Genomic DNA, 27,161 nt, shown 5'->3' with positions numbered 1-27,161 from the left:
CAAGTCAGCCATAACCGATCACTGTAAAAGAGAAAACCACATCATGGACTGGGAAAAGGCCAGAGTCATCCGCACTGAAGAAAATAAACATCAGCGTTGGATCAGGGAGGCCATTGAGATCTGCAAGCGGGGCCCGAGGACCATCAACAGGGATGAGGGAGCCTATATGCTCTCTACAACCTGGAACAGCATTCTGGAGAGGTGAACGGACAGCAGAGGGCGTGACTCACCTGTCAAATCTGACAGGTGAGCCACGCCTTCATCCGTCAGCTGATAAAGTCGCGTCACTATCACATCTGTGACACTCTGATGAAGGCGGAAGAAACCGCCGAAACATGTCAGGTAATGAACCTAAAACAATTTGTTTGATATAAAAGAAACCAGTGAAGTGATGATTGAGGATACTTGAGGATGATGGATGGATGGACGGATGAGCGGACTGGACGGACAGACCAACCGACCGACCGACTTCCTGATGAGTTTAGAGTAGAGCTCCAGAGACTCTTCGTAGGTCTTGGGCTGTAAAACACCTTTATGTCTCCAAGTTTTGGTAGAGCTTGGTGAAACGTTTCTCAGGGACTATTAAAAATGTGTAGAGGGTCCAACTATCCATTTTTTAATAGGTGCAATAAACACATGAAGTAATGACGATTGTGATGCGTGTCAAGTTTAATGTTTTCACGAATAATAAGACCATCAAAATGAGTGGTTCATTTATTGGTTTATTCATTTGTTCATTCACTCATTTATTAATTTGTTTATTTGGTCTGTTTGTCTATTTGTTTGCAAACAGCATGTATAAAACGTCTTGGTTGAATTTCTTTGTCATGACCATCTTTAGATAAAGCATCCACAGTTTCAAAACAGACCTCAAGAGGACTTCTCTAATATGTGACATCTTTGAAAGGCCGTATTTTTCTTACAGCAAGCACATTGTGACTTTGAAAGGCATATGCCATAAAAAGTTTTTATTTTTTTTATAGTTCTTCTGGATTATTCTTGTCCTTTAGTTACCATCCATCCATCCATCCATCCATCCATCCATCCATCCATCCATCCATCCATCCATCCATCCATCCATCCATCCATCTTCTTCCGCTTATCCGGGGTCGGGTCGCGGGGGCAGCAGCTTTAGGAGGGACTCCCAGACTTCCCTCTCCCCAGCCACTTCATCCAGCTCATCCCGGGGGATCCCAAGGCATTCCCAGGCCAGCTGAGAGACATAGTCTCTCCAGCGCGTCCTGGGTTGTCCCCGGGGTCTCCTACCTTCTTTAGTTACCAAGAATTATAATGTCTTAACATGGCTCAACGTGCTGAGGCAGTGCTACCAGTCTTGATTGAATTGTTATTAAAAAAGTTACTTTATTTTTTTTTCCCTACATCTAGATTCAAATTTTACTCAATCTTGATGCGCTCGGAGAGCAGGGGTGATATTGCTACTGGTAGTTGTTGCAGTCATATTGTCAGTAGAGTGATCCCTCGCAACTTTGCGCTTCACCTATTGTGGCCTTGCGGGTTTTTAGGAAAATAAATATTGCAGATCTATACGATGCGTCGTGGGTTTTTGCAGCGTCACTTGGAGCGCAGGGCTTTGTCTGCCCATATGACTTGACAGCACACTATTGGCGGAGGAGACGAGACTATGGGAACATGTTGATCTGCATCTTTGCCGTTGATTGGCTTAGAGCTGTAAGAGCAGTTCTAACCAGGCTGTATCTCAGCCTCCTGCTACATATCCACTCTTCCATTTTGTCCGCGTCAGCAGAATCAGCAGTATTTCTGATTTGTGCTTTGTTTCGTCATAAACAAGGTAGGACAATCACATAGAACACAGGTTCTTTAGTCTAAAGCAGGGCTGTGGACTCGGTCGGATTTTTCCACCGAGTCCGGGTCCGAGTCCGAGTCCGAGTCCGGCCTCTTGACCACCGAGTCAGAGTCCGAGTCCGGCTGTCCATTTTTTCTGTTAATTCATGTGACTGCTTAGTCTTTATTCAAGGCTAATTTAGATCAAAATCTACCAGAACGAACGCAACTGCCTTCACACTGGCTGGTTCGGCTTATATAGGATCCCTTGCTGAGAGTGCGGACGTAAAAGTGAGGCGACGTTCCAATCGGACGTCGGATCGATAACATTTTCCCTGCCCTACCGGAGTTAAGCTAGTTCATAACGTAGCTCACTCATGGCGTAGTCATAAATGTACGGTTGACGATTTAACCAATAGAAGTGGATACATTGGAACATAACCTACACTCTAATATATTATTTGACATGGTATTAAATGCGTGGCTTTACAAAAATAGTCATTGAAACCCACCCTTAGCCCTGAGTGCCATTGGCATGAGGCAAAACGCTTGAAAACACACACTCGCCAGATTAAATAACCATTCTGAAACACAGGACATGTAAGATAATATTTTTTAATCATTAATTACACCATTATAGCTCAGGCATTTATCTAAACACAAATAATTAGTGACGACCCCACAACTATCGAAACACATCAATGATATAAGGTGGGTGACATAATCGTCCTTGAGATTGGTACATAATGTAAACATTAGCCTAAGTGCAACTCAACGTGGCCGCATTGATCTAAGCAGGGCTGTGGACAGTATTCCTACGCGCATTCTCAGCAGCATGATGAAAATAAAATTGAACGTATTTTTTTTATTGTCGGACTCGGTGGACTCGGTCAAAATCAGCACCGAGTCCGAGTCCGGCAAAAATGACCGAGTCCGACCGAGTCCCCGAGTCCGAGTCGACAGCCCTGGTTTAAAGGAGACAAGGAGGGCTGGAATGCCGGCAGACCAGGATGTCTAGGCAAACTAACAAGCCGGTCAGCGCGCGCGCGTCATGTGTCTTCGAAACAGACAGTTATAGCAAGCTCGTGGTCGGGGAGAGGCACAAGGTTGAGCCAAACGGAGTCCAGAGCAGATCATAAAAACAGGCTTTTGCTAAAAAGTGAATCAGGAAACAGACTACACTGCGGATCAGGTAAACGGGAATCAGGTGGGATACCAGAACCAGGTGGCAAGCATACGCGTATCAAGGCAGACAAACCACCACAGATTGGCGGGCCTAATCAGCCGATAACATGGTCACAGGTGGCAGCGATCAGCACTGATTAGCGCGCGCAGGTCCGCATTCGATATGTGCTCCCCCACGGACCACCGCCAGCATGGGGAGAGCAGAGCGGAGCCGTGACACGTTAACAGTAGTCTTTTTGTGAATTTGATTTTAAGTGAAGCCGTAATGAATGTTTCTAAAAATCAGGTTAACTTGAAAATGGTTAAAAAGTATTAAACTGGCCGGCACGGCAAGAGCAGAGCGGAGCAGTGACACCTTTACGGTACTTTTATGATGACTTTGAGTTTTAGTGAAGCCCTTAAGAATGTTTCTACAAGTAATTTTAACTTTAAAATGTTCAAAAGTGTTTAGGAACACAATAAAGTGTTCTTGCGTGGATATCGTAAAAATATTGACTCCACATCGCGGATTTTCACCTATCGTGCGGGTTCTTGGAACCAATTATCAGCAATAAACAAGGGATCGTTGTACAGATGTAAACGGTAAATGGGCTTTTCCAGATATGTTACTTAAAACTCTTCACACTGCATCCTCATTCACCTGCTGATGACATACAATCGGGCTCAACTAGATGTTCAGTGTCTTGCTCAAGGACATTTTGACGTGATCACAAGGGCTGGGGAATGGAATTCCCCACCGCTGGGTTGGGAGACGACCACTCTACCACTGAGCCATGTTGCCCCAGTCAATGTGGCTCAAGAAAAGTTGTTTTTTGTTGCTCTCTGATTTTGTATGTCTGTGTGCAGCTGTTCCGAATCAATGAAGCCAACCAGCTGATGCAGTATGACCAGTGTCTGACCAGAGGAGGTGATAATTCTGCTGTCATCATCACACATTGTGACCAGAACCAGTACACTGAATGGAGGTATTTCAAGGTGATGCCAACACATTATTTACCCTCTTACATAATGAAATATACCAAGTGACAACATAGTCATCCATCCATTTTCTGGACCGCTTAGTCCCCACGGGGGTCGCGGGCGTGCTGGAGCCTATCCCAGCCGTCAACGGGCAGTAGGCGGGGGACACCCTGAACCGGTTGCCAGCCAATCGCAGGGCACACAGAGACAGACAACCAATCTCACTCACACTCACACCTAGGGACAATTTGGAGTCTTCAATCGGCCTACCAAGCATGTTTTTGGGATGTGGGAGGAAACCGGAGTGCCCGGAGAAAACCCACGCGGGCCCGGGGAGAACATGCAAACTCCACACAGGGAGGGCCGGAGGTGGACTCGAACCCGCACCCTCCTAACTGTGAGGCGGACGTGCTACCCAGTGCGCCACCGAGCCGCCCACAACATAGTCATTAAAATGTATTTTATAAGTGACATTTAGACCTTAACCATTTCATATGTTTTTTATTCTGTCAATGTCCCTTATTGTACCCAGTAAAGTTCAAGAGGTGAGTTGGGTATGTGGGCTTTTCATTACTGAACTCAAGGGCACCATGGCTGTGGTCAGAATGTAAACTTGCATCTCTCCGGCTATTTTCAATCCCTTTTGCCCACTCTGTGAGCCCGTGGTTTTTCATTCTGTTACTTTTGGTTCACAGATAACTGCGTATAACGTTACATATGATGATGCTACATTGTATGCTGCTGTGGGGAAACTGTTCTGTTCTTGTGAATCTCTGGTTGTTAGAAAAGTACTGATATTGTTTGTCATAGTTAATGGTTCAAATGTAGGATTATATTAGGTTAAGCGTACCTCAAAACTACTCAAAGGAAAAAAGTCAACGTTTGTATTTGTAATCCTTAGTAGAATTATGCATGCGCGATGCAGTTTTAGATCTTTCCTCCTCATGGCACTTTTAGCCGAATGAAACCTACCCAGAATAAATACTCAAGAACAGTAACATTAACAATCAATGGGATCATGGATGTGGGTCTGCTGTGTTTAACACCTACCACTACGAAGTGATGTGTTAACAGTTCGGCTCCTCTCATCACATGGGCGTTTAAAACATACAGGAACAGGTCTGATCATATGACAAAATCAATCATCAATCTCTGTTGTAACATGTTGATGACACTGTGGTACTCAAAGCTCAGTGGCCTGACCTCACAATCAGGAGTTACTGTGGTGTGTGGGAGACGACCAATTGACAATTGTTCAGTAGCGCCTGTTTTAATCTAATAATTTTAAATGGTGAACATCATAATGAAGAGAACTGTTTACCAATTCTGATGTAATCCAGAATGTCTTGGTCTATTCTTGCATGAAATAGCTGCTGTGAGCAGCCCCACTAGCCATTTATTGTTAATGGTAACGATAAGATATCATCCTATGAGAGTATTCAGGAATTTTAGAAGTTCTAGTGCTCTCAATGACATTGAACCATGAATAACTTAAAGTGGACATACAGTCATATGCAAAAGTTTGGGCACCCCAGATCATTTTCATGATTTTCCTTTATAAATCATTGGTTGTTCGGATCAGCAATTTCAGTTAAATATATCATATAGCAGACAAACACAATGATATTTGAGAAGTGAAATGAAGTTTATAGAATTTATAGAAAGTGTGCAATCATTACTTGAACAAAAGTATGCAGGTGCATAAATTTTGGCACCCCAACAGAAAAATGACATCAATATTTAGTAGATCCTCCTTTTGCAGAAATAACAGCCTCTAATAACTTTGACTCTAAACACTCCAGTTACGGGTATTTAAGGTGGCCAGTTGCACGTTGTTCTCCTCTTTGCATCTCTACTAAAGGCCAAAACCTTTTATGCAATGACCTTTACATGTCATTTATATTACTTCACACAAACACTACATCCATCTGCTCCTGGTTCGGCCCCCCAGTCAAAATTTAGAACCCAATTCGGCCCGCAAGTCAAAGAATTTGACCATCCCTGGTTTAGGGGATGGGTATAAAAAGCTAGCTCAAAGATTTTAGCTGTCAGTTTGCACTTTGAGGAACATAGTGAGGAAATTGAAGACCACAGGCACAGTTCTAGTTAAGGCCCAGAGTGGCAGGCCAAGAAAAATCTCAGATAAGCAGAGGCAAAGGATGGGGAAAATAGTCAAAGTCAATCCACAGAGAGGCTCCAAAGACCTACAACATGATCTTCGTGCAGATGGTGATACTGTGCATCGTTCAACTATTCAGTACAAGGAGATGCTGTATGGGAGAATATTGCGGCAGAAACCTTTTCTGCGCACGTGCCACGAACGCTTCGCTTCAGGTATGCTAAATCACATTTGGACAATCCAGCTTCATTTTGGAATAAGGTGCTGTGGACTAATGAAAACTGAAATGTAGCACAAAGCAAACCGCGATCGGACAAACGGCACAACAGTGGACAGTAGTAACAATGAAATGTATATACTCACTTTGTGTCAAAGACGCACACGATCACAGCAACATACTCAGTCGATACCTGCAACCTTTAACTTACCACTGCGCACAAGCTCCAACAATCGTGATAGGTTGAGGTAACTCACGCGAGACGTAAGGTGAAGTGACATAACTTCGCTTTAAAGGTATCTGGCGCTATCTAGTGTTGGAATGGTTATATTGTCTAGACCCCGAATGTAAGACGACCCCCACTTTTTCAGTCTTATTTCAATGCAAAAAACATAGTCTTATATTCGGGCCAATATGGTATTTTAACATTTATGATCATGGTTACTTTGAGCACATATTCACTCAAATGACAATTTTTTGCATCTATTTCTGCATAAGCACTGTTGAAATATGCTAATCTGCGTTTTCAGTCAAGCATGCTGGATCTTTTTGCCTCCAGCTAAACCACGGCCCCGAAATGACGCTACATATAAGCTGTTGTTTAAGAGAAAGTGTTCTCACTTTAGATTAAGGCAGTCCTTCTCAAATTGTGGGTCAGGGGGCACAGCGTGTTACCAAAAGGGGCGCGTGTGACACTAGGGAACATGGATTTCTTTTGGCTGTACTGGATTTAAAGGGTAATTAGGCATCCAATGCATTAGGTGGGAGTGGCGGTATCACTGTAAGAGTGTGTGAAAGGAGTATTCACTCTACAGTGTAGAGCGCACTGAACATACGCACACATAGCACAGACAGAGCAGGCGATAAAAAGTGCAGTGGGACACCATGGAAAAACATTTAACAGGGTTGAAAAGAACTGCGAATAGAGACGGAGATAAGAGAATTTAGAGTCACACGAAAGCTAAGACAAGGAAATATGACAAAGCGTACGTAGCGCTCTGCTTCAGTGCGACTACGATGGGAGACGAGGAAAGACCGGTGTGTTTACTGTGCCTTACAATGTTGGCAGCGGACAGTATGAAGCCAAATAAATTAAGGCGGCACTTACAAAGTCATTCCACCCCAATTGCGTTGATAAGGTGCTTGAGGTTTTTCAGCGAAAACGGGCTGAATATTGCTAAGAATCATCCCACTTTGTGAATGCTACTTCAGTCAATCAGCAAGCACTGTAAGCATTATATAAAGTCCAAGAAAAAAACCACACCATTGCAGAAGAGCTGATACTACCTGCAGCCATGGTTATGGTCTCCGTCATGCTGCCTCATTTTGACACAGGAGGTGGAATATGCGTCTACATCCGAGAGGAATGGTGCCGGGACTCTGTGGTGGTATGTAAGCACTGTTCGCCACTTGCGGAGTTTGTGATCATCAAGTGCCGTCCTTTTTACCTGCCGAGGGAATTTACCGCGATTCGGCTAGTCGCGGTATACATCCCGCCTACCAACATCGAAGGTGACAGGATCGCGGCGCTTGGTGAACTGTACCAGGCTGTCAGTGAACAGCAGACAACGCACCCTGACGGTTTCACCATCTTCGCTGGAGACTTCAATCATGCCAACCTGAAGTCTGTTTTCCCGAGGCTTCACCAGCATGTTACTTTTCCGACACGTGGAGACAGCTTCCTGGACCTGGTCTACTCTGCGCAAAAGGGAGCTTTCAAAGCCACCCCCCTCCCCCATCTTGGGCTTTCTGACCATCTCACCGTTTTGCTTTTGCCCGCATACAGACAATGAAGGCATCCAGGCCGGTTCGGAGGCGGGTTCGGGTGTGGCCTGAGGGTGCCTCCGATGCACTTCGTGACTGCTTTGACACCACTGACTGGGACTTGTTTAAGCAGGCGGCCACCTACAACGATCGGACGGACATAGAGGAGTATACTGACTCTGTTTCCTCTTACATCACGAAGTACATCGATGATGTGACTTGCTCAAAATCCGTCGTCACTCGCGCGAACTGGAAGCCGTGGCTGACAGGGGCTGTCCTCAGACTGCTGCGGGCCAGGGACAAGGCTTTCAGAGCGGGGGATGAGGCTTGGTAGGCCGATTGATCACTCCAAATTGTCCCTAGGTGTGAGTGCGAGTGCAAATGGTTGTTTGTCTCTGTGTGCCCTGCGATTGGCTGGCAACCGGTTCAGGGTGTCCCCCGCCTACTGCCCGATGACGGCTGGGATAGGCTCCAGCACGCCCGCGACCCCCGTGGGGACTAAGCGGTTCAGAAAATGGATGGATGGATGGAAATAATATTCAATTCAAAGTTATCAGCAACATTAACTCAGGAGCACAACATATAAAACATTTTAACCTACAAACCGGATTCAGTTGAAGTTGGGAAATTGTGTAAAATGTAAATAAAAACCAAAAAGAACAATTTGAAAATCCTTCTCAACCCATATTCAATTGAATACACTACAAAGACAACATATTTGATGTTCAAACTGATACATTTAATTGTTTTTTGCCAATTAATAATTAACTTGGAATTTCATGGCTGCAACACATCCAGTAGATGTTGGGAACGGTGTGAAAAACACTGAGAAAGCTGAGAAAAGCTCATCAAACACCTATTTGGAACATTCCACATGTGAACAGGCTAATTGGGAACAGGTGGGTACCATGATTGGGTATAAAAGGGTACCAAAAATGCTCAGTCATTCACAAGCGATGGGGCGAGGTTCACCACTTTGCATGAGCAAATCGTTGAACAGTTTAAAAACAACATTTCTCAGAGCAAAATTGCTAGGAATTTAAGGATTTCAACATCTACGGTCCATAATATCAAAAGGTTCAGAGAATCTGGTGAAATCACTGCACGTAAGTGCCACGGGCGGAAAGCAAGACTGAATGACCGTGACCTTCGATCCCTCAGACGGCACTGCCTTAAAAAGTGTGTTACGAGTGTGTAAAGCAGGGGTCACCAACACGGTGCCCCCGGGCACCAGGTCGCCCGTGTGGACTGCATGAGTCGCCTGCAGGACTGTTCTAAAATTAGCTCAAATAACGGCACTTGTCAGTGAGCTGCATCTATTTATTTTACAGTCAAACCTCGGTTTTCAAACGTCCTGGTTCTCAAACAGATCGGAATTGGAACAAAAAATTCGAGATTTTTTTGCTTCAGTTGTCAAACAAAATTCGGAAGTCGAACGTCGCGAGATGAGCCAGGAGGACCCGAGAAAACCCGACAGCGCGGCCCGGATGCCGACTGACTCCGTTGTTATTGTATTTCCGTTACTTTGATGATTGTATTAACACCTAATCATGCCTCCAAAGAAAGCAAGTGGGAGCAGTAAAGCCATCCTAAAACACAAAGACGCTCTTAAAGCAATGCGACAGGTTGCGCGATCGGACCTAATTTAGCTCCATGCGCACTGAGGTCCACTTAAATTTCGGAAAGTACATCAGGACTCTGTCACAATAATGCGACCAGCGCGGTACAGTTGCGCGGTCGGCAACGCGCTACTGTTGTGCGTTCGACAGTGTGCGCAGTTGCGCGATCGGACAAAATTAAGCTCCTGCGCACTTAGGTCCACTTAAATATTTGAAAGTACATCAGGACTTTAGAAATATTCTCTAAATTTCAGCGACGGCTCTGTCACAATAATGCGACCAGCGCGGTGCAGTTGCACGAAGGGCGACGCGCTACGGTTGCGCGTTCGGCGGTGCGCTGTAGTTGCGCGATTGGACAAACATGCGCAAATGAAAAAAAGCTTAAAAAAGGTGTTTTTTTTTTGTTTTTTTTGTCTTGAAACGGATTACATTTTTTTCCATTATTTGTAATAGGAAAAATAGATTCGGAATACGACTGATTTCGCTTCTCGAACCGCCTTCTGGGACAGATTGTGGTGAAAAACCAAGGTTTGACAGTATTTTTTGCTATTTTTGTTAAAATCACACTTACATGTGAACTGCAAATGTCAATAATAACACATAGTGTAGGCCAAATTGAGCAAATTGGCTATTTCAGAAGTGTGTGTCAAACTGGTAGCCCTTTGCAATCAGTACCGAGGAAGTAGCTCTCGGTTTAAGAAAGGTTGGTGACCCCTGGTGTAAAGGATATCGCCAAATGGGCTCAGGAAAACTTCAGAAAACCACTGTCAGTAAATACAGTTTGTCACTACATTAGTAAGTGCGGGTTAAAACTCTACCATGCAAAGCAAAAGCCATTTATGAACAACATCCAGAAAAGCTGCCGGGTTCTCTGGGCCCGAGCTCATGTAAAATGGACTGATGCACAATGGAAAAGTGTTTTGGGGTCTGATGAGTCCACTTTTCAAATTGTTTATGGAAACACTGGACTCCGTGTCCTCCGGACCAAAGAGGATAACGCGAAGTTCAAAAGCCAGCATCTGTGATGGTATGGGGGTGCATTAGTTCCCATGGCATGGGTGACTTACATTTCTGTGAAGGCAACATAAATGCTGAAAAGTACATACAGATTTTTGAGCAACATATGCTGCCATCCAAGCGATGTCTTTTTCATGGACGCCGCTGCTTATTTAAACAAGATAATGCCAAGCCACATTCGGCACATGTTACAACAGCATGGCTTCGAATTAAAAGAGTCCAGGTTCTCCCCTGGCCCGCTTGCAGTCCAGACCTGTCTCCCATTGAAAATGTGTGGCGCATTATGAAGTGTAAAATACGACAGGGGTTCATCAACCAGGAATGGGAAAGAATTCCACATGAGAAGCTAAGATAATTAGTCTCCTCCCTTCCAAAACGTTTATTGAGTGTTATTAAAAGGAAAGGTGATGTAACGAAATGGTAAACATGCCATTTGCCAACTTCTACTGCACGTGTTACAGCGATGAAATTCCAAGTTAATTATTATTTGAAAAATAAAATAAAGTTTGAGTTTGAGCATTAAATATGTTGTCTTTGTAGTGTATTCAATTGGATATAGGTTGAAAAGGATTTTCAAATCATTGTATTTAGTTTTTATTTACATTTTACACAATAATAAATAAAGTCAAAGTCAAAGTCAGCTTTATTGTCAATTTCTCCACATGCCACTTCCACTTCCACTTCCAATCCCTTAGACCTTTGTCCGTTGGGGCACCGCTGAGGATTTGACAGTCAGTTTTCTCCATTCCTCTCTGTTCTCCGCTGTTCTCAATAACTCGTATGTTTTTAGGCCTGTCCAATCCTTTATGTTGTCCTCCCATCTCTTTTTCTGTCTCCCTCTCTTTCTGCCTCCGTTCACTGTGCCTTGCAGGATCTCCTTGGCAAGTCCTGTTGATCTTGTGACATGGCCGTACCATTCCAGTTTCCGCCTTTTGACTGTCGTTAGTAGGTCGACGTATGGTCCGATTGCATTCTTTACACGTGATTTTACCTCTTCGTTTGTGATGTGGTCTTTGTAAGATATTCCAAAGAGTCTTCTGTAGCATCGCATTTCCAGTGCCTTGATTCGCTTTTCAGTGTCTGCTGTTAGGGTCCAGGATTCACAAGCATATAGAAAGATTGAGATTACTAGGGAGCGCATTAGTCTGATCTTCGAGCTGGTAGAGATATTTTTGTTGTTCCAGATGGTCGTCAGCTTGGTCATTGCATTTGTAGTTTGGGCAATCCTGGCAAGTATTTCGGGTTTAGATCCTTCATCTGAGACCACAGCACCTAGGTATTTAAAGTTGTTGACTACCTCTAGGGTCTGGTTGTTAATCTTGATGTCTCCGGTGAATCCGTTGGGGTTGTTGGTCATTAGTTTTGTTTTTTCTGCACTTATCTCCATGCCATAGTCTGTGGCTGTCTCTTCTAATCGGTGGATCAGGTCGACTAGTTCTTGTTTGTCGCCGGCAAGACCATCAATATCATCCGCAAAGCGGAGATTGGTGATCTATCCGCCTCCAATGCTTACTGAGCCTTCATGTTGTTCAAGGGCCTCTGACATTATTCTTTCAAGGAAGATGTTGAAGAGCATGGGGGATAGCAAGCAACCTTGACGCACTCCTACCTGACTCCACATGCCAAAGACACACAAAGAAACCGAAATTTCGTTCCCCCCTATCCCACGGTGACAAGACATGGCCCACAACAGACAAACAAGTAAACAAGTATAACAACAGTGTGCTGAATAAATAATGAATGAATAACACAATAAATAAATAAATAAATATATAAATAAATAAATAAATAAATAAATAAATAAATAAGAGGAGCAAAAAAGGAACAAGTGCGCGTACAGCAGACATTCCAGAAAATAGCGCAAGAGTGCCGCACGCTACGCAGAAGGGGGTAGCGAGTTAAAGTTAAAGTCCCAATGATCATCGTCACACACACATCTGGGTGTGGTGAAATTTGTCCTCTGCATTTAACCCATCCCCATATAATTTTGATCCATCCCCTGGGGGAGAGGGGAGCAGTGAGCAGCAGCGGTGCCGCGCTCGGGAATCATTTGGTGATCTAACCCCCCAATTCCAACCCTTAATGCTGAGTGCCAAGCAGGGAGGCAATGGGTCCCATTTTTATAGTCTTTGGTATGACCCGGCCGGGGTTTGAACCCACAACCTTCCAGTCTCAGGGCGGACACTCTACTACTAGGCCACTGAACTGAGTTCAGGGTCCTAACAGCCTGGAGAAAGAAGCTGTTGGCGAGTCTGGTGGTGCGGGAGCGCAGGCTCCTGTACCTCTTCCCAGAGGGCAGAAGGTCAAACAAAGAGTGAGCCGGGTGACTCACATCTCTCGCAATCGAGGTTGCCTTGCGGGCGAGAGGGGCAGTGTAAATGTCCTTCAGGGAGGGGAGCGAAGCACCAATAATCTTACCAGCCGTATTCACTATGCGCTGCAGGGCCTTCAAGTTCTGTTCAGTGCAGTTACCACCCCAGACAGCGATGCAACTGGTGAGGATGCTCTCAACGGTGCCACGGTAGAATGTAGACTGCCTGAGGAGCACATGCACGCCTGAGCTTCCGCAGGAAGTACAGGCGGCGCTGAGCTTTCTTTGCCAGTGACGAGGTGTTTGCGGACCAGGAGAGGTCCTCACTGATGTGCACCCCCAGGAACTTGGTGCAGCTCACCCTCTCCACCACAGCACCATCGATGATCAGCGGCAGGTGTTTTGTGTGCCCCTTCCGGAAGTCAACAACGATTTCCTTGGTCTTGTTGACGTTCAGCAGGAGGTTGTTGTCCCTGCACCACATGGTCAGAAGGTCAACTTCCGACCTGTACCGAGTCTCGTCGCCCTTCGTGATGAGACCCACCAGAGTCGTGTCGTCAGCAAACTTCACTATGCGGTTGTCGCTGTAGGTCGCAGTGCAATCATGCGTCAGCAGGGTGAAGAGCATTGGACTGAGCACGCAGCCCTGGGGGGCCCCCGTGCTCAGCGTGATGCTGGCGGAGATTTTTTCGCCAACGCACCACCTGAGGCCTCTGACAGAGGAAGTCCAGTAGCCAGTTGCAGAGGGAGGTACTGAGGCCCAGCTCGTCGAGTTTGCAGATGAGTCGCTGCGGCACAATGGTGTTGAAGGCAGAGCTGAAGTCCACAAAGAGCAACCTCACATAAGAGTCCTTTCTCTCCAGGTGGGTGAGGGCCGAGTGGAGGGCAGAGCAGATGGCATCCTCAGAGGACCGCTTGGCACGGTACGCGAACTGGAAAGGGTCAATGGCGGGGGGGGAGAACGGATTTGATGTGCTCCATGACAAGCCGCTCAAAGCACTTCATGATGATGGGCGTCAGCAGACGGACGTCGCCCTCACAGCTCCTCGGCGCGGGCTTGTAGTCCGTGATGGTCTGAATGCCCCGCCAAAGGCTACGTGCGTCCTTGCTGTCCTTGAAGTGGGTGGAGACCTTGCACGAGAACGCCTTATTATTTTATTGTATCTTTTTCAGCATAAAATGGCAGTTGGTCAAGAATGTTTATAGTTTGAATAATTATAATTTAGTTTTAATTTCAGGCAAAGTGATGCACATTGAATCTGTTCTGTTACAGACTAAAAAACAATGTTATTAATAAAGTTATTCTTTATTGTAAGTTGATCTTTACTTTTTATTTATATTTTGTTTTCTTTAATGTGAATAACATGGGGGGGCGTGAAAAGTTTTCTTCTCCCTATGGGGGCATCACAGAAAATGATTGAGAAGCACTGGATTAAGGGATGCAAAAAAAGCTTAGTAACTCATTTGAAAACATTAATGATCATTGTTAGAGATTTGCTCACTCCAACTTATTTTGCAAGAACGAAACATGAGACAAGCAAGTTCTTTTAGACACCTGCAGGTGGAGAGTCCATTCGTCGCTGTCTGAACAGCGATTATCGAATGAAGTCTAAAAGTCTCCTCCCTGCAAGGGCATATTTATTAGGAGGAACAGAGTGGGGGTGGGAGTGGACAGGTTTGGTGAACCCCCGGCCTCTGATAAGATCAGAGCAGGGGGTGTTTTACACTATTGTGGGAAACAGACTCTGCATTGTGAGGGCCAGACGTGATTGATTTAATTATTACATTGTGAGGGCCAGACGTGATTGGTTTAATCATTACAGTCTACATTCCAACATAATCCTACGATAAAGATAACCTGGAAAACCCTAACATCTCCCTCCTGTTTTATCATATGATTATGTCACCCCAAACAACAAAGACAAGTAAGAAAAAACATATATATATGTATAATGAAGAAAGAAGAATGGTAAAAATAAAAACAACAAACAATGATAGCAACACTTTCCAGTGAAGATGAGGCATTACCTCAACACCCCAGATCAAACTTATTGTGTAAGCGAAAAACCTGCTGGCCAGATGTTATTAGCAGGAAAATTCTTACACGGCCCCGTTGCCACAGGCGGCCAGAATGCTATGAATAACAAAAAATAAAAAGAAAAACACAGAAACAGTACATCATTGTATCCATCACTTGCGAAGCATTTTCGATGGTCAAATCAACAAGTTTCCGTAATACATGCTCAACAGAACAGCACCTACGCAATCCACGTCTCATTATCATTATCACAACTGTCACGTCTAAGAAGTTGTATATGTGCCCGTGTTTTCGTCAGCTGATGATGTTCTAGTCTGTAGGTGAGGTCTGTCACACACACCGGCGCACACACTCTTGTCCAGTTGGCAGGCAGCATCGGACAACTCCTGTGACCACAAAACCATGATCCGTACTGAACAGGCACGTGCACTCATAGGATGCAGGTGGGGCAGTGCCTCTGAACTTCTGGCTGAAGTAGGTCCCGTCCGATGGTGCAGCCATGTTGGTAGTAGAGCCCTTACACCTTGAAAACGGCTCTCTCATCCTGGCACACAGCGGTGATGTCCAAAGCTCCCATCCAGTTTCCTCCTGGAGAGCAGTCGTCGTTAATGCATTTGTGGGTCCTGCAACCTTGGGTGCAACATGTGTAGTCAGCAAGACTTGGAATGGTCCCTCCCGTCGTGGCTGGCCCAGTTCCTTCCTTTGATGACCTCGATGTAGACCCAGTCTCCTGGATTGATGGGGTTGTCGACCTGTGAGGAGGAAAGATCAAGCGGCAGTAAATTTGTCTTTGACACAGTTTGAGCGTCCTGATCATATAATCTGCCAAGGACTGCTCTTCATCTGTTGTTTGCAACTCTCGTAGTCAATTGTAGTGCCCATTTAACTGGCAAATAGGAATGTTTGCGGGAAGAGTTTGAACACTTCCTAATGATTCCCTTTAACCAAAAACTATTTATGACAGGGGCGTTCCCATTTATTGCCTCCTGGTTTAAAAGAGATTGTCTTACCCATGCCTTCTTTCTCCTCACACGCTCGCACCCACACAGGGTGTGAACACACACACACACACACACACACACGCACACGCACCCACGCAGACAAAGAGATTCTAATCCATCTCTCATGCAGCTTCTCTTGATAGAATCTCCTATTGGTAACTGTATAGCAGACGTTTTAGCATATAATCCCATACTCTGATCTCTCACTTCTACTTTTCCATGTCGGTGCAGTCGTAGGTGGCCCCTATTGCAGTCATTGTCTTGTTAACTGTCGCCTTGTGACTCCTATGCATGACTGTGTGAATGTCAAAAATTGAACGTACCTAACTTTCTGACCATCCAACCTCCACTGTGGTATAAAAAAACCTTACTATTGTATTGAGTAGGTACATTGAGCAACCTAGCTTCCTCCTGACTGCCAAATGTCCTGTTCTAAAATTTATAGAACTCGACCTCTACGTCTTAAGCTTGATGAGCCAAAATATAAGATCTTGCTCTTGTTTCCTACCGTTTTAGCCTATTTGTTTTATCCAAATCCGTTCAATCTCTGATTATAATCTGTACCCCTACGTATTTTTCAAATTTTTAATTATTTATTTATCAAATCTCCTCAGTTCTGTCAAACTCAGTGCACAATGAATCTCCCTTCCACTTTGAACCAAGCTTCACCAAATTTGGGAACGCCGTAGCAAGGAGTGCGATTTGGTTGTCAGACACTCCAAGTCCATATCTTTTTGCCGCACTTCACCCTATCAAGTTGGTGTTCTTTTGTTGTTGCTTCAGAGTGACCCCATCCATCACTCTTGAATGAGTCCATTGTTCAAATGAGTCAATTTTCATCATTGTGAGTTCCTCCGCTTTCCACTGTCTTTTCTCGTCCCCGAGGATGTTGTATTTCCTCTGGAGTGTACTTGTCCTCCTCCAAGCACAACAGCAGTCTTTTCTTGTCCTTCGCCAAAGGTCAAAGGTGCTTCAGAGCCAGGCACCATTTTGTGGTTGTTCACGGCTGCAGGCGAAGACTCGGATTGGGTTTCAGGGGCCCTGACACTGAGAATGACAGGCTGGTTTGAACACTTGTAAGACTATCTCCAAATGTAGCTGCTTCCATCAATTTGCTGGTAATGTTTGTTTACCAAACTTCAAATTCTTCTAATAACAGCGGTCTCGTTTTTATATCGTAAATCCTGCAACTCATCCTATTTTTTTTTTTTTGAGCTACATTTTATCTATCTATAGTTCCAATTTAATCGGACAGTATGTTGTCTTCAGTATCATTATTGAAAATCAACTCATCGAGGTCTGCTTTCCACATCAAGCCCTGATCTGTATGTCTTGACCTATCACATGTTATTGTCATGCTTGCTCAAAAATGTGACTTAGAGTATGGTGCTGTGAATTCTCAATCTCCCCAATGAAATTGGATCCCACCTCGTAGTTCTTATCGTTCTCATGTTCCTGTTAGCCTGCAATTGTCCAAATCAAAAAAAATTTCTTTTAACTGTCTTTCTTTTGAACCTCTAAATCTCTCGTGTTGCTAACCTATCTACACCAGAACAAAAAATTTACCACAATATAACACCAAATGTATTCGAAAATTCATTGTCATAAAGTGTTGTATTATTACTATCTTCCACTATCTGTCCTACTCACTCCCCCCCTTTTGAGGCTTGGCAACGCCCATGCCTCACACCTTGACAAACTTTTTGGGAGAATGTGTTCTTTACTACATACGATTCCATCATCATTTAATTTGACTTTCTTTCCAAAACGCTTCTCAATTTCTCAGTTCACACATCTTCTACATGTGTTACTGGTTCTCCAGTTTTTTTTTTTCTAGTTAATTATCAATCCAAAAGCTACGTGTTTCTTTCTAACATTCAACCTGCTCAAAATCACTCTTTCATCAAAGTCGCTCTACTAATTTTCTATAGTAGTCGCCAACAACTTCAACCATTCAACCTGTAATTTCTTTTCATTCAGGCTATCATTCATCAATGCTCATCATATGTATCTCACACAGTCTCCAAAAAGGAGTCTTCCTATCACATCGGTCCCAATTCATCCAAGCTCACCACACAACACTCATATATCGCTTTCAACTCAGGTTTCCTGGTAGAACAATCCACCAATTCAAAAAAAAACTCAACTAAAACAAACAATTGGCAAATTAATCTGAATTTTTCTCTGTTTTTAAATTTGAAGAACTCAATCGCTCAGATTTAGCTTGCAATTAGAATTTTGCATAATCTTATAACACAACCAATCAATTATTCCTATTAAATGTAGCATTGCAAAATCTTAAATTCACAATTTAGCTTCTTCCAATTCCTGAACGCATGTTCTGTCTTTTTTTTTTTTTTTTTTTTTTTTTTTTTTCCTTCGAATTTCTCATGTGGGCTCGACACTTAACATGCACTAGTGTGGATTAGTTTCTGCTTGCAAACAGATTTCTTTTTCCTCTCATTTTTATCTTTCAAAATCATTTCTGTTCTGCGGTGCAAATTGGATAGACCACAGTCTAGCAAATTTTTTTTATACTAAAACTTTAGCCAATGTTCATCATTTTAACTTATATGCACACACATGCACAGCTCTCGCATGCAAAAGGTAGTTTCCAGCACCAATGATTCGTCACAGGCTGGCCATTTCCTGTGGTCGATCATGAGCTGGTCCCTCCCATGCACACGAGGACAGCACATTCTAATTTTATTTATTTATCTTCTAGAAGCAAGTTGCATTTATTTACCACTTGATTTGCATATTTTAACTTCAGTGTAACACAATTTGAGCTCTAGTCATTTGTAATTTGGGCATACAAACAGCATTGTCATACTTCTTGGATGGACAGGACTTCTAAAAATCTAAAAAAAATTCTAATAATCTGACAATGACATGTTTTGCTGTCATATGGGCATCTATTCTTTCTTTCTCTGTATGAGCATAAGCGGTCAAAGAGGAGGAAGCTTGTCATGCTAAAAATTTGGCTTTTTCTCTGCTCCTTCCTCCACCCTTTGATTGATATTGTTTTGCAAAACGACACTCTCGTGCGAAGTGTCCTCGTCTCCCACAGTTCCAACAGTTGTCAGAATCTCGTGGGGGTTTTGAATTATATGGCGGCCTGCGACCTTGTTGGCCTCTACCTCTCCCTCTAACCTGCTGGGACCCTTGGAAGAAGACTGTTGCATCTTCATCTAGTTCATCATCATCATTATCTAGATGAAATACATCAGAACTTTTGCCTTTTTTGATCACTTTTTCAGCATGTATTGCATACAATTAAGAAATCTACTTGCCATGAACTTCTCGTTTTAAAGAAGAGCAGAGCAAGAGATTTACCGTTCTTATTTCCCATCTTAATTTTAGTAGCTTAAGGTTTTACAATTTTTTTTTCAATTTTTTTTTTCTTTGAGGATCCTCAATGCAGGTTTAAATTGACCTTTCAACAAATTACTAGCCTGTTTTATTGCCATGGATCAACGCTAGAACTGCTTCTTAGTCAATTTATCCTACCAGTCACACACTCAATCACACAAACTCCAGCGCTTTTTTAGGCCTATCCAGGGATGGGTGTAAAACCCTCCCAAACAGCTTTGGAAAAACGGACAAAAGAAAAAATCTACGCCCTTCTTCAATTAAGAAAAAGAAGCTCTGTTTTTCTTAGCCCGTTTCTTCCACTGGGACTTGAACCCAAGCTATTCTTTGGCTTGGAAAAACATACAAAGAAAAATCTACGCCCTTCTTTGATTAACAAAAAAGAAGCTCCGTGTTTCTTAGCACGTTCCTTCCACTGGGACTTTAACCCAAGCCAGATCCCTCAGCTCGGAAAAACAGACAAAGAAGAGTCTACACACTTCTTCGATGAACGAAAAAGAAGCTCTGCCTTTCTTAGCCTGTTTCTTCCACTGGGACTTGAACCCAAGCTATCTCCCGTGCACCTCTATGTGTTGCGCGTTTAACAACACAACACAATTTCAAGCCTTTAACTTACTTGTCCCCTGGTTCGTTGCACTGCCGGGTCCCGTCAATCCACCTCTGTCAGACGAAGGCAGACCTAAGATGCTGGCCCAGCGAAGAATTTCCTTCCCAGGTCTTTCTTTACCAGGTCCGGCTAGTGGACGCTGGCCCGTCGACGGTGTACAGCGCGTCGTCCTCCGTCAGCCAGATGATGGGTATGAGGGTCCCGGGTTTCGGCACCAAAATGTTAGAGATTTGCTCACTCCAACTTATTTTGCAAGAACGAAACATGAGACAAGCAAGTTCTTTTAGACACCTGCAGGTGGAGAGTCCATTCGTCGCTGTCTGAACAGCGATTATCGAATGAAGTCTAAAAGTCTCCTCCCTGCAAGGGCATATTTATTAGGAGGAACAGAGTGGGGGTGGGAGTGGACAGGTTTGGTGAACCCCCGGCCTCTGATAAGATCAGAGCAGCGGGTGTTTTACACTATTGTGGGAAACAGACTCTGCATTGTGAGGGCCAGACGTGATTGATTTAATTATTACATTGTGAGGGCCAGACGTGATTGATTTAATCATTACAGTCTACATTCCAACATAATCCTACGATAAAGATAACCTGGAAAACCCTAACAATCATTTGTAAAATTTCACAGTGAGTTACACATTTTGAAGTAAACTGTTGTATATGAGAAAGTGTTTAGATTAAGGGATATAAAAAGGTTTGCAAATATCTAATAAACATCAACATAATTTTCTTGAAAATAACTATTTACATGTATAAATGTGTTGTTAATTTGATCATTATTTAGTAAATCTACACAAATACTCTATAACGACCCCTTCTTAATTAATGTTACTCATGTTTTAATAATGATTAACAACTTACATATTATAATATTAATAGACAATACCTTACTCACTTACAAACATTTGCAAGCGCCTGGTGGCCAGGCCCACACCCTTTGCTGGGTACAGCTCGAAAAGCCGTTAACTCCAATGGTGGGGGAAGATGCCAGTCCGACCTGGCAGACGTGTTGTGTTTGCTGGGAACGTCTGGCAGAATACCCTGTCAGAAAGTTACAACACCCACCTCCAGCAGATCTTTGCCCACGTCTCGTTGTTCCATGCCTCCATTGTTGTGGTGGCGATCCTTGAACATGCTCGTGGACAAGCAATCTGAAGGAGAGTCCTATTAGGCATTTTTGGCTTGTGGGATAAAGCGGATGAATAGACTACAGAGGTAGCTGACAGATACCGGCTGGCCAAGCAGAATGCACCTTTGGCGGTGGGGGGTGGAAGAATTTTGACGAGGCCATGGAAAAAAAAAAACTTACAGACAGCTTCAAGGAAGTTCTGGTCTACCATCCAGCATCTCAGGAGGGTAAAGCAGTACTCCATGAACACTGAATATAGTAGAGATGGGGTGTTGCTGACCTTGACTCGGCATGTTGTGAGTCGGTGGCGAGAAGACCTCTTCACTGCCACCAACACACCTTCCCTAGAGGACGCAAAGGGTGTAGACGCTGAGGTGGGCTCTCCAATCTCCTGTGGGCTCTCCCTAATCTCCTTTGTGCAAAAGCTCCGGGGGTGGATGAGATCCGCTGGGAGTTCCTAAAGGCTGTTGATGTTGTGGGGCTAGTTGACACACTATTACATCTTGTGGACATCGGGTTCAGATTGGCAGACCGTGGTAGTAGTCCCCCAGTGTAAGAATGGGGACTAAAGTGTGTGTTCCAACTACAGAGGAATCACACTCAGCCTCTATTGAGAGGTGCTGGAGAGGTTTATCGGTTGGTCAAATCTCAAATTCAGGATGATCAATGTGGTGTTTGTAGCAGCTATGGAACAGTGGACCATCTCTACACCCTCAGCAGGGTCCTCAAGTGTGCATGGCAGGTTGCCCAACAAATCTACATTTGTTTTATAGATTTGGAGAAGATGTTTGACTGTGCACCTCAGGGAGTTATATTGTGGTCCTTTGGGAGTACGGAGTACCGAACACCTTGATAAGGACAGCTTATCACTGTGTACCACTGTTGCCAGAGTTTGGTCAAAATTTCTAGGTGCTGCCATGGCATTTAAGGGTTCCGGTTTTGGTGGCCTCAGTATTGCATCTCTGCTATTTGTAGATGAATTGATACTTTTGGCTTCTTTAAGCTGTGATCTCCAACTGGAGAGGTTCACAGCCGACTGCAAAGCGGTAGGCACCTTCAAATCTGAGACCATGTTCCTCAGTCAGAAAAGGGTGGAATATCCTTTCCAGGTCAGGGATGACTCCTCGTGGAGGAGTGCAAGTATCTTGGGGTCTTGTTCATGAGTGATGGCAGGATGGAATTGAGATCAACAGGTGGATTGATGCCGCATCTGCTGTGATGTGGCCTCTATCTGTGTGTCGCGGTGAAGAATGATCTAGGTCAAAAGTCAAAGCTCTCAATTTACCAGTCAATCAACATTCTTTCCCTTACCTAAGGTCATGAGCTGTTGTTGGTGGGTGGGTGGTCTGGGACGGAACAGACGGACAGGCGGGACAAACAAACGAAAGAACATTGGCCATGTTTTTTAATGGATATTTGACAGCAAAACATGTTGATAGAATGTACCACTGTTTTTCTCAGTGTCTTTTTTTCATTCTGCTTTCAGGATCTCCATCGCTTCACTCATGTACCAACAGGTAAAAATATCTGGGAATGTACTATGCTTGACTTCTTTGGGATTAATGCAGCAACTTTCTGTCAGAAACATATCTAATGTGGCACCCCACACCAGGGTACAAAATACAACAGTTCATCTTTCAGTAAATAAGGGTTCAAGGGTTTTCTTATTCAGCTCTTCATAAACTCTTCAGAGTTCTCAGGTTTAAACATGTTTTAAAAAAGTGCTTGGTAAAAGCAGCAAATGAAATAATTAGGTAGTGAAGGGAAGATATGCTTTCAGATGTTCCCAAAGTGAGAAAAAACAAGATGCTGACTAATGTTTTAAACTGTTTCTAACTAAACCTTGCTTTTGATAATGTAGCTAAAGGAGAAGTTAAATTAAAAAGAAACAACTGCAATAGGAGAAACACCCAATCATTGACAGATGATCAAACAGATGAAGCTAATACGTTTTTCATGTAATTGCAAGCACAATCCTCGCAGGCACCACCCAAGCAACCTTACAAAAAATACAACTTCAAACCAATATTTAGTGTTTTAGTCAAAGGTGCACAAAAATGCAAAAATGGTATGGTTCTCAAATGAGCACCAAAGATTGTCGTGCTCATACCTTTTCCTGATCCACTAACCTCAAGGATTGACTTGCAGCACATATGGCAAAAGGAGGGCCTTTGGTCCATATCTACCCCATCCACAGCCTCTGAAGCCTTAGGAATTCAAACTTAAAGATCTAGTATATATATCTTATATTTTGCGGAACACATTTGCACTGAAGACTTACTGGTGGAACATAATATGGTATAATGTAAAATGTATTGGTTCTCCTAGATTATTCAATGAGGTATGTGATTTTTTTTTCTTTAATGATCTGCACAGAAAGCAAATATCGGAAATATCTGTGTTATAAATGTTATTCTGGCAACATATTTTTTTCCTTGTGACACCAAAATATAATATTATAACTGTATTCTGATAAGATTACACTTTTCCCTCAAGCATGCATTTCAGCAGGGCAATCAAACAAGAGCAGCGAGTTGACTTAAGTGATGCCAACTTAAAGGAAGGGTAACGCGAGCCATCATTGTCCCTTTTGTGATAGAACTATCTTTGAAAAATGATGTTAGTTCTACAATTCCTCCCAATGAAAAAACCCTAAAGAGATTTAACGGTATTTTCGAACAGAAGGTCGGTATACTTTGTGATGCCCACTTTTTGGGTTTGATTTGACACATAAGCCTGACTACGTCATGGAAGAAAGAGATCACAATGTCTCCATTGGAAATCATTTTAAAAACTATCGCTTAAAATGTACGTAAACAGCTATCAATTGACACCAACATTTAAATGGACCTTTTCATTTATGACTACTTGGACAATCTCCAGGATTAGCCTCTCCTTGTCTGATTTAAGAAAAAATAGCAGCCTCTCTGCAGCTGAAGTTCCTTGTCACATCTGTCTATTACCTATCACTTGTCACTAACATACACAAACACAACGCTTTCCGAGAGGCTTTATGTAAGATCAATTGTTCACTCGTTGTTATAGTATATTCAATTGAAATTGATAAAGGATCATTTGACTTTCATTTCATGTGAAGTCCACGCTGCCTATCCAATAAAGCAGGTGCTAATAACGACCACACTCAGCTGAAGGGTTGGCCTCCTTGATGTATGAAGTATGATGCTCTCAATCTTCCCAACAAGACGACCTCTGAGCGTTTGATGCAGTCTGGGTTGAGCCTCCTGACTGAGCCACGAGCCGGCTGACACTTTTCTGTTTGTAAATTTCCATTTTCAGAAACTAAATTCATTTTATTTTATTCTCGCTCACATTCTGCAGTCGACCCGGGGTCCGTGAAAAGACCACTCACACAGTCGGAAAATTCATCAACTGCACCAAAAGGCAATGGCGGGTATGTGAGCACATTTGCAAGGAGTACGTTGAAGAAGCAATAAAAAAATTCAATGCTGAAATTAAGGCAATGTAAAGAGTGTACATTTTTCTTGCGCCTAATTAAGCCTTGTTTGCAGTGTTTATCGCCTTTTATATTGAAATCGAAGAAGAGTTAACCCAAACATGAACTGGATGTAGCTCATTTTTGCTACATGATCCTTTTTATGAACACGCTCATTCTGAGGCCACTGAACGATTTTGGAGGGCAGTTCATTCTCATAAGTTTTCTCTTCTTACACTTCAAAATAAAAGCCCACTAGAGACCCTGTCCATCCATCCATCCATCCATCCATCCATCCATCCATCCATCCATCCATCCATCCATCCATCCATCCATCCATCCATCCATCCATCCATCCATCCATCCATCCATCCATCCATCCATCCATCCATCCATCCATCCATCCATCTTCTTCCGCTTATCCGGGGTTGGGTCGCGGGGGCAGCAACTTTAGGAGGAACTCCCAGACTTCCCTCTCCCCAGCCACTTCATCCAGCTCATCCCGCAGGATCCCAAGGCGTTCCCAGGCCAGCTGAGAGACATAGTCTCTCCAGCACGTCCTGGGTGGTCCCCGGGGTCTCCTACCGGTGGGACATGCCCAGAACACCTCCCCAGGGAGGCGTCCAGGAGGCATCCTGATGAGATGCCCGAGCCACCTAATCTGGCTCCTCTTAACGTGGAGGAGCAGCGGCTCTACTCCGAGTCTCTCCCGGATGACTGAGCTTCTCACCTTATCTCTAAGGGAGAGCCCGGACACCCTGTGGAGGAAACTCATTTCGGCCGCTTGTATCCTGGATCTCGTTCTTTCAGTCACGACCCATAGCTCGTGAGAATAGGTGAGGGTAGGAGCATAGATCAACCGCTAAATCGAGAGCTTTGCCTTTTGGCTCAGCTCTCTCTTTACCACGACGGACCGTTACAGAGTCCGCATTACTGCCAACGCTGCAACGATCCGCCTGTCGATCTCGCACTCCATCCTGCCCTCACTCGTGAACAAGACCCCAAGATACTTGAACTCCTCCACTTGGGGCAGGATCTCATCGCCGATCTGGAGAGGGCATTCCACCCTTTTCCGACCGAGGACCATGGACTCGGATTTGGAGGTGCTGACCCTCATCCCGACTGCTTCACACTCGGCTGCGAACCGCTCCGGTGAGAGCTGGAGGTCACGGCCTTAAGAAGCCAACAGCACCACGTCGTCTGCAAAAAGCAGAGACGCAATACTGAGGTCCCTAAACCGGACCCCATCAATGCCTCGGCTGCGCCTAGAAATTCTGTCTATAAAAAAAACTGAATCTGTGACAAAGGGCAGCCTTGACGGAGTCCAACCCTCACTGGGAACGAATCTGACTTACTGCCGGCCATGAGGACCAAACTCTGGCATCGGTGATACAGGGACCGAACCGCCCTTATAAATTGGCTCGGCACCCCGTACTCCCGAATCACCCTCCACAGAACCTCCCGAGGGACACGGTCGAACGCCTTCTCAAAGTCCACAAAACACATGTGGACTAGTTGGGCGAACTCCCATGCACCTCGAGGATCCTGTCGAGGGTGTAGAGCACTGTTCCACGGCCAGGACGAAAGCCACACTGCTCCTCCTGAATCGAGGTTCGACCTCGCAACGGACCCTCCTCTCCAGCACCCCTGAATAGACTTTACCAGGGAGGCTGAGGAGTGTGATTCCCCTGTAATTGGAACACACCCTCCGGTCCCCCTTCTTAAAGAGGGGAACCAGCACCCCAGTCTGCCAATCCAGAGGCACCGTCCCCGACGTCCACGCAATATTGTAGAGGCATATAAGCCATGACAGCCCCACAACATCCAGAGCCTTTAAGAACTGCGGGCGGATCTCATCCACCCCTGGGGCCCTGCCACCGAGGAGTATTTTAACTACCTCAGTGACTTTGACCCCAGAGATTGGAGAGTCCGCCTCAGAGTCTCCAGGCCCTGCTTCCACAATGGAAGGCGTGTAGGTGGAATTGAGGAGGTCTTCGAAGTATTCTCCCCACCGACTCACAACGTCCCGAGTCAAGGTCAGCAGCACGCCATCCTCACTGTAAACCGTGTTGACGGTGCACATCTTCCCCCTCCTGAGACGCCGGACGGTGGACCAGAATTTCCTCGAAGCCGTCTGGAAGTCATTCTCCATGGCCTCACCAAACCCCTCCTACACCCGGGGTTTTTGTCTCAGCAACCACCGAAGCCGCGTTCCATTTGGCCATTTGCTACCTGTCAGCTGCCTTCGGAGTCCCGCAGGCCAAAACGGCCTGATAGAACTCCTTGTTCAGCTTGATGGCATCCCTCACCGCCGGAGTCCACCAGTGTGTTCGGGGTTGCCGCCACGACAGGCACCGACCACCTTACGGCCACAGCTCCGGTCGGCCGCCTCAACAATGGAGGCACGGAAAATGGTCCACTCGGTCTCAATTTCCCACGCCTCCTCTGGGACTTGGGAAAAGCTCTGCCGGAGATGGGAGTTGAAGCTCTTCCTGACAGGGGATTCTGCCAGACGTTCCCAGCAGACCCTCACAGTACGTTTGGGTCTGCCAGGTCGGACCG

At 44.6% G+C, this 27,161-nt stretch overlaps 1 protein-coding gene across 21 annotated transcripts in view; it reads left to right on the top strand.

Annotated features, from left to right (window-relative positions):
* galnt7 (UDP-N-acetyl-alpha-D-galactosamine: polypeptide N-acetylgalactosaminyltransferase 7) overlaps nt 1-27,161 on the top strand; it is a 309,242-nt gene that overhangs the window by 243,873 nt on the left and 38,208 nt on the right. For 4 of the 21 annotated variants that reach the window (XM_068650742.1, XM_049721363.2, XM_068650731.1 and 1 more), the window contains 4 exons: nt 3,835-3,963; nt 6,175-6,282; nt 13,859-13,918; nt 22,632-22,662. The exons of 1 other annotated variant lie outside the window; for it this stretch is intronic. In XM_068650742.1, coding sequence (XP_068506843.1) covers nt 3,835-3,963; nt 6,175-6,282; nt 13,859-13,918; nt 22,632-22,662 — 328 coding nt within the window. Of the gene's footprint in view, nt 1-3,834; nt 3,964-6,174; nt 6,283-7,619; nt 7,725-13,858; nt 13,919-22,631; nt 22,663-24,484; nt 24,558-27,161 lie in introns of those variants that run through there. 16 more of the 21 variants (XM_068650733.1, XM_068650734.1, XM_068650729.1 and 13 more) reach the window with 11 other exon arrangements.

The sequence above is a fragment of the Syngnathus scovelli genome, chromosome 5 (genome assembly GCF_024217435.2).
Source record: "Syngnathus scovelli strain Florida chromosome 5, RoL_Ssco_1.2, whole genome shotgun sequence".
NCBI lineage: Eukaryota > Metazoa > Chordata > Actinopteri > Syngnathiformes > Syngnathidae > Syngnathus > Syngnathus scovelli.
This window is presented reverse-complemented; position numbering and strand designations above follow the sequence as displayed.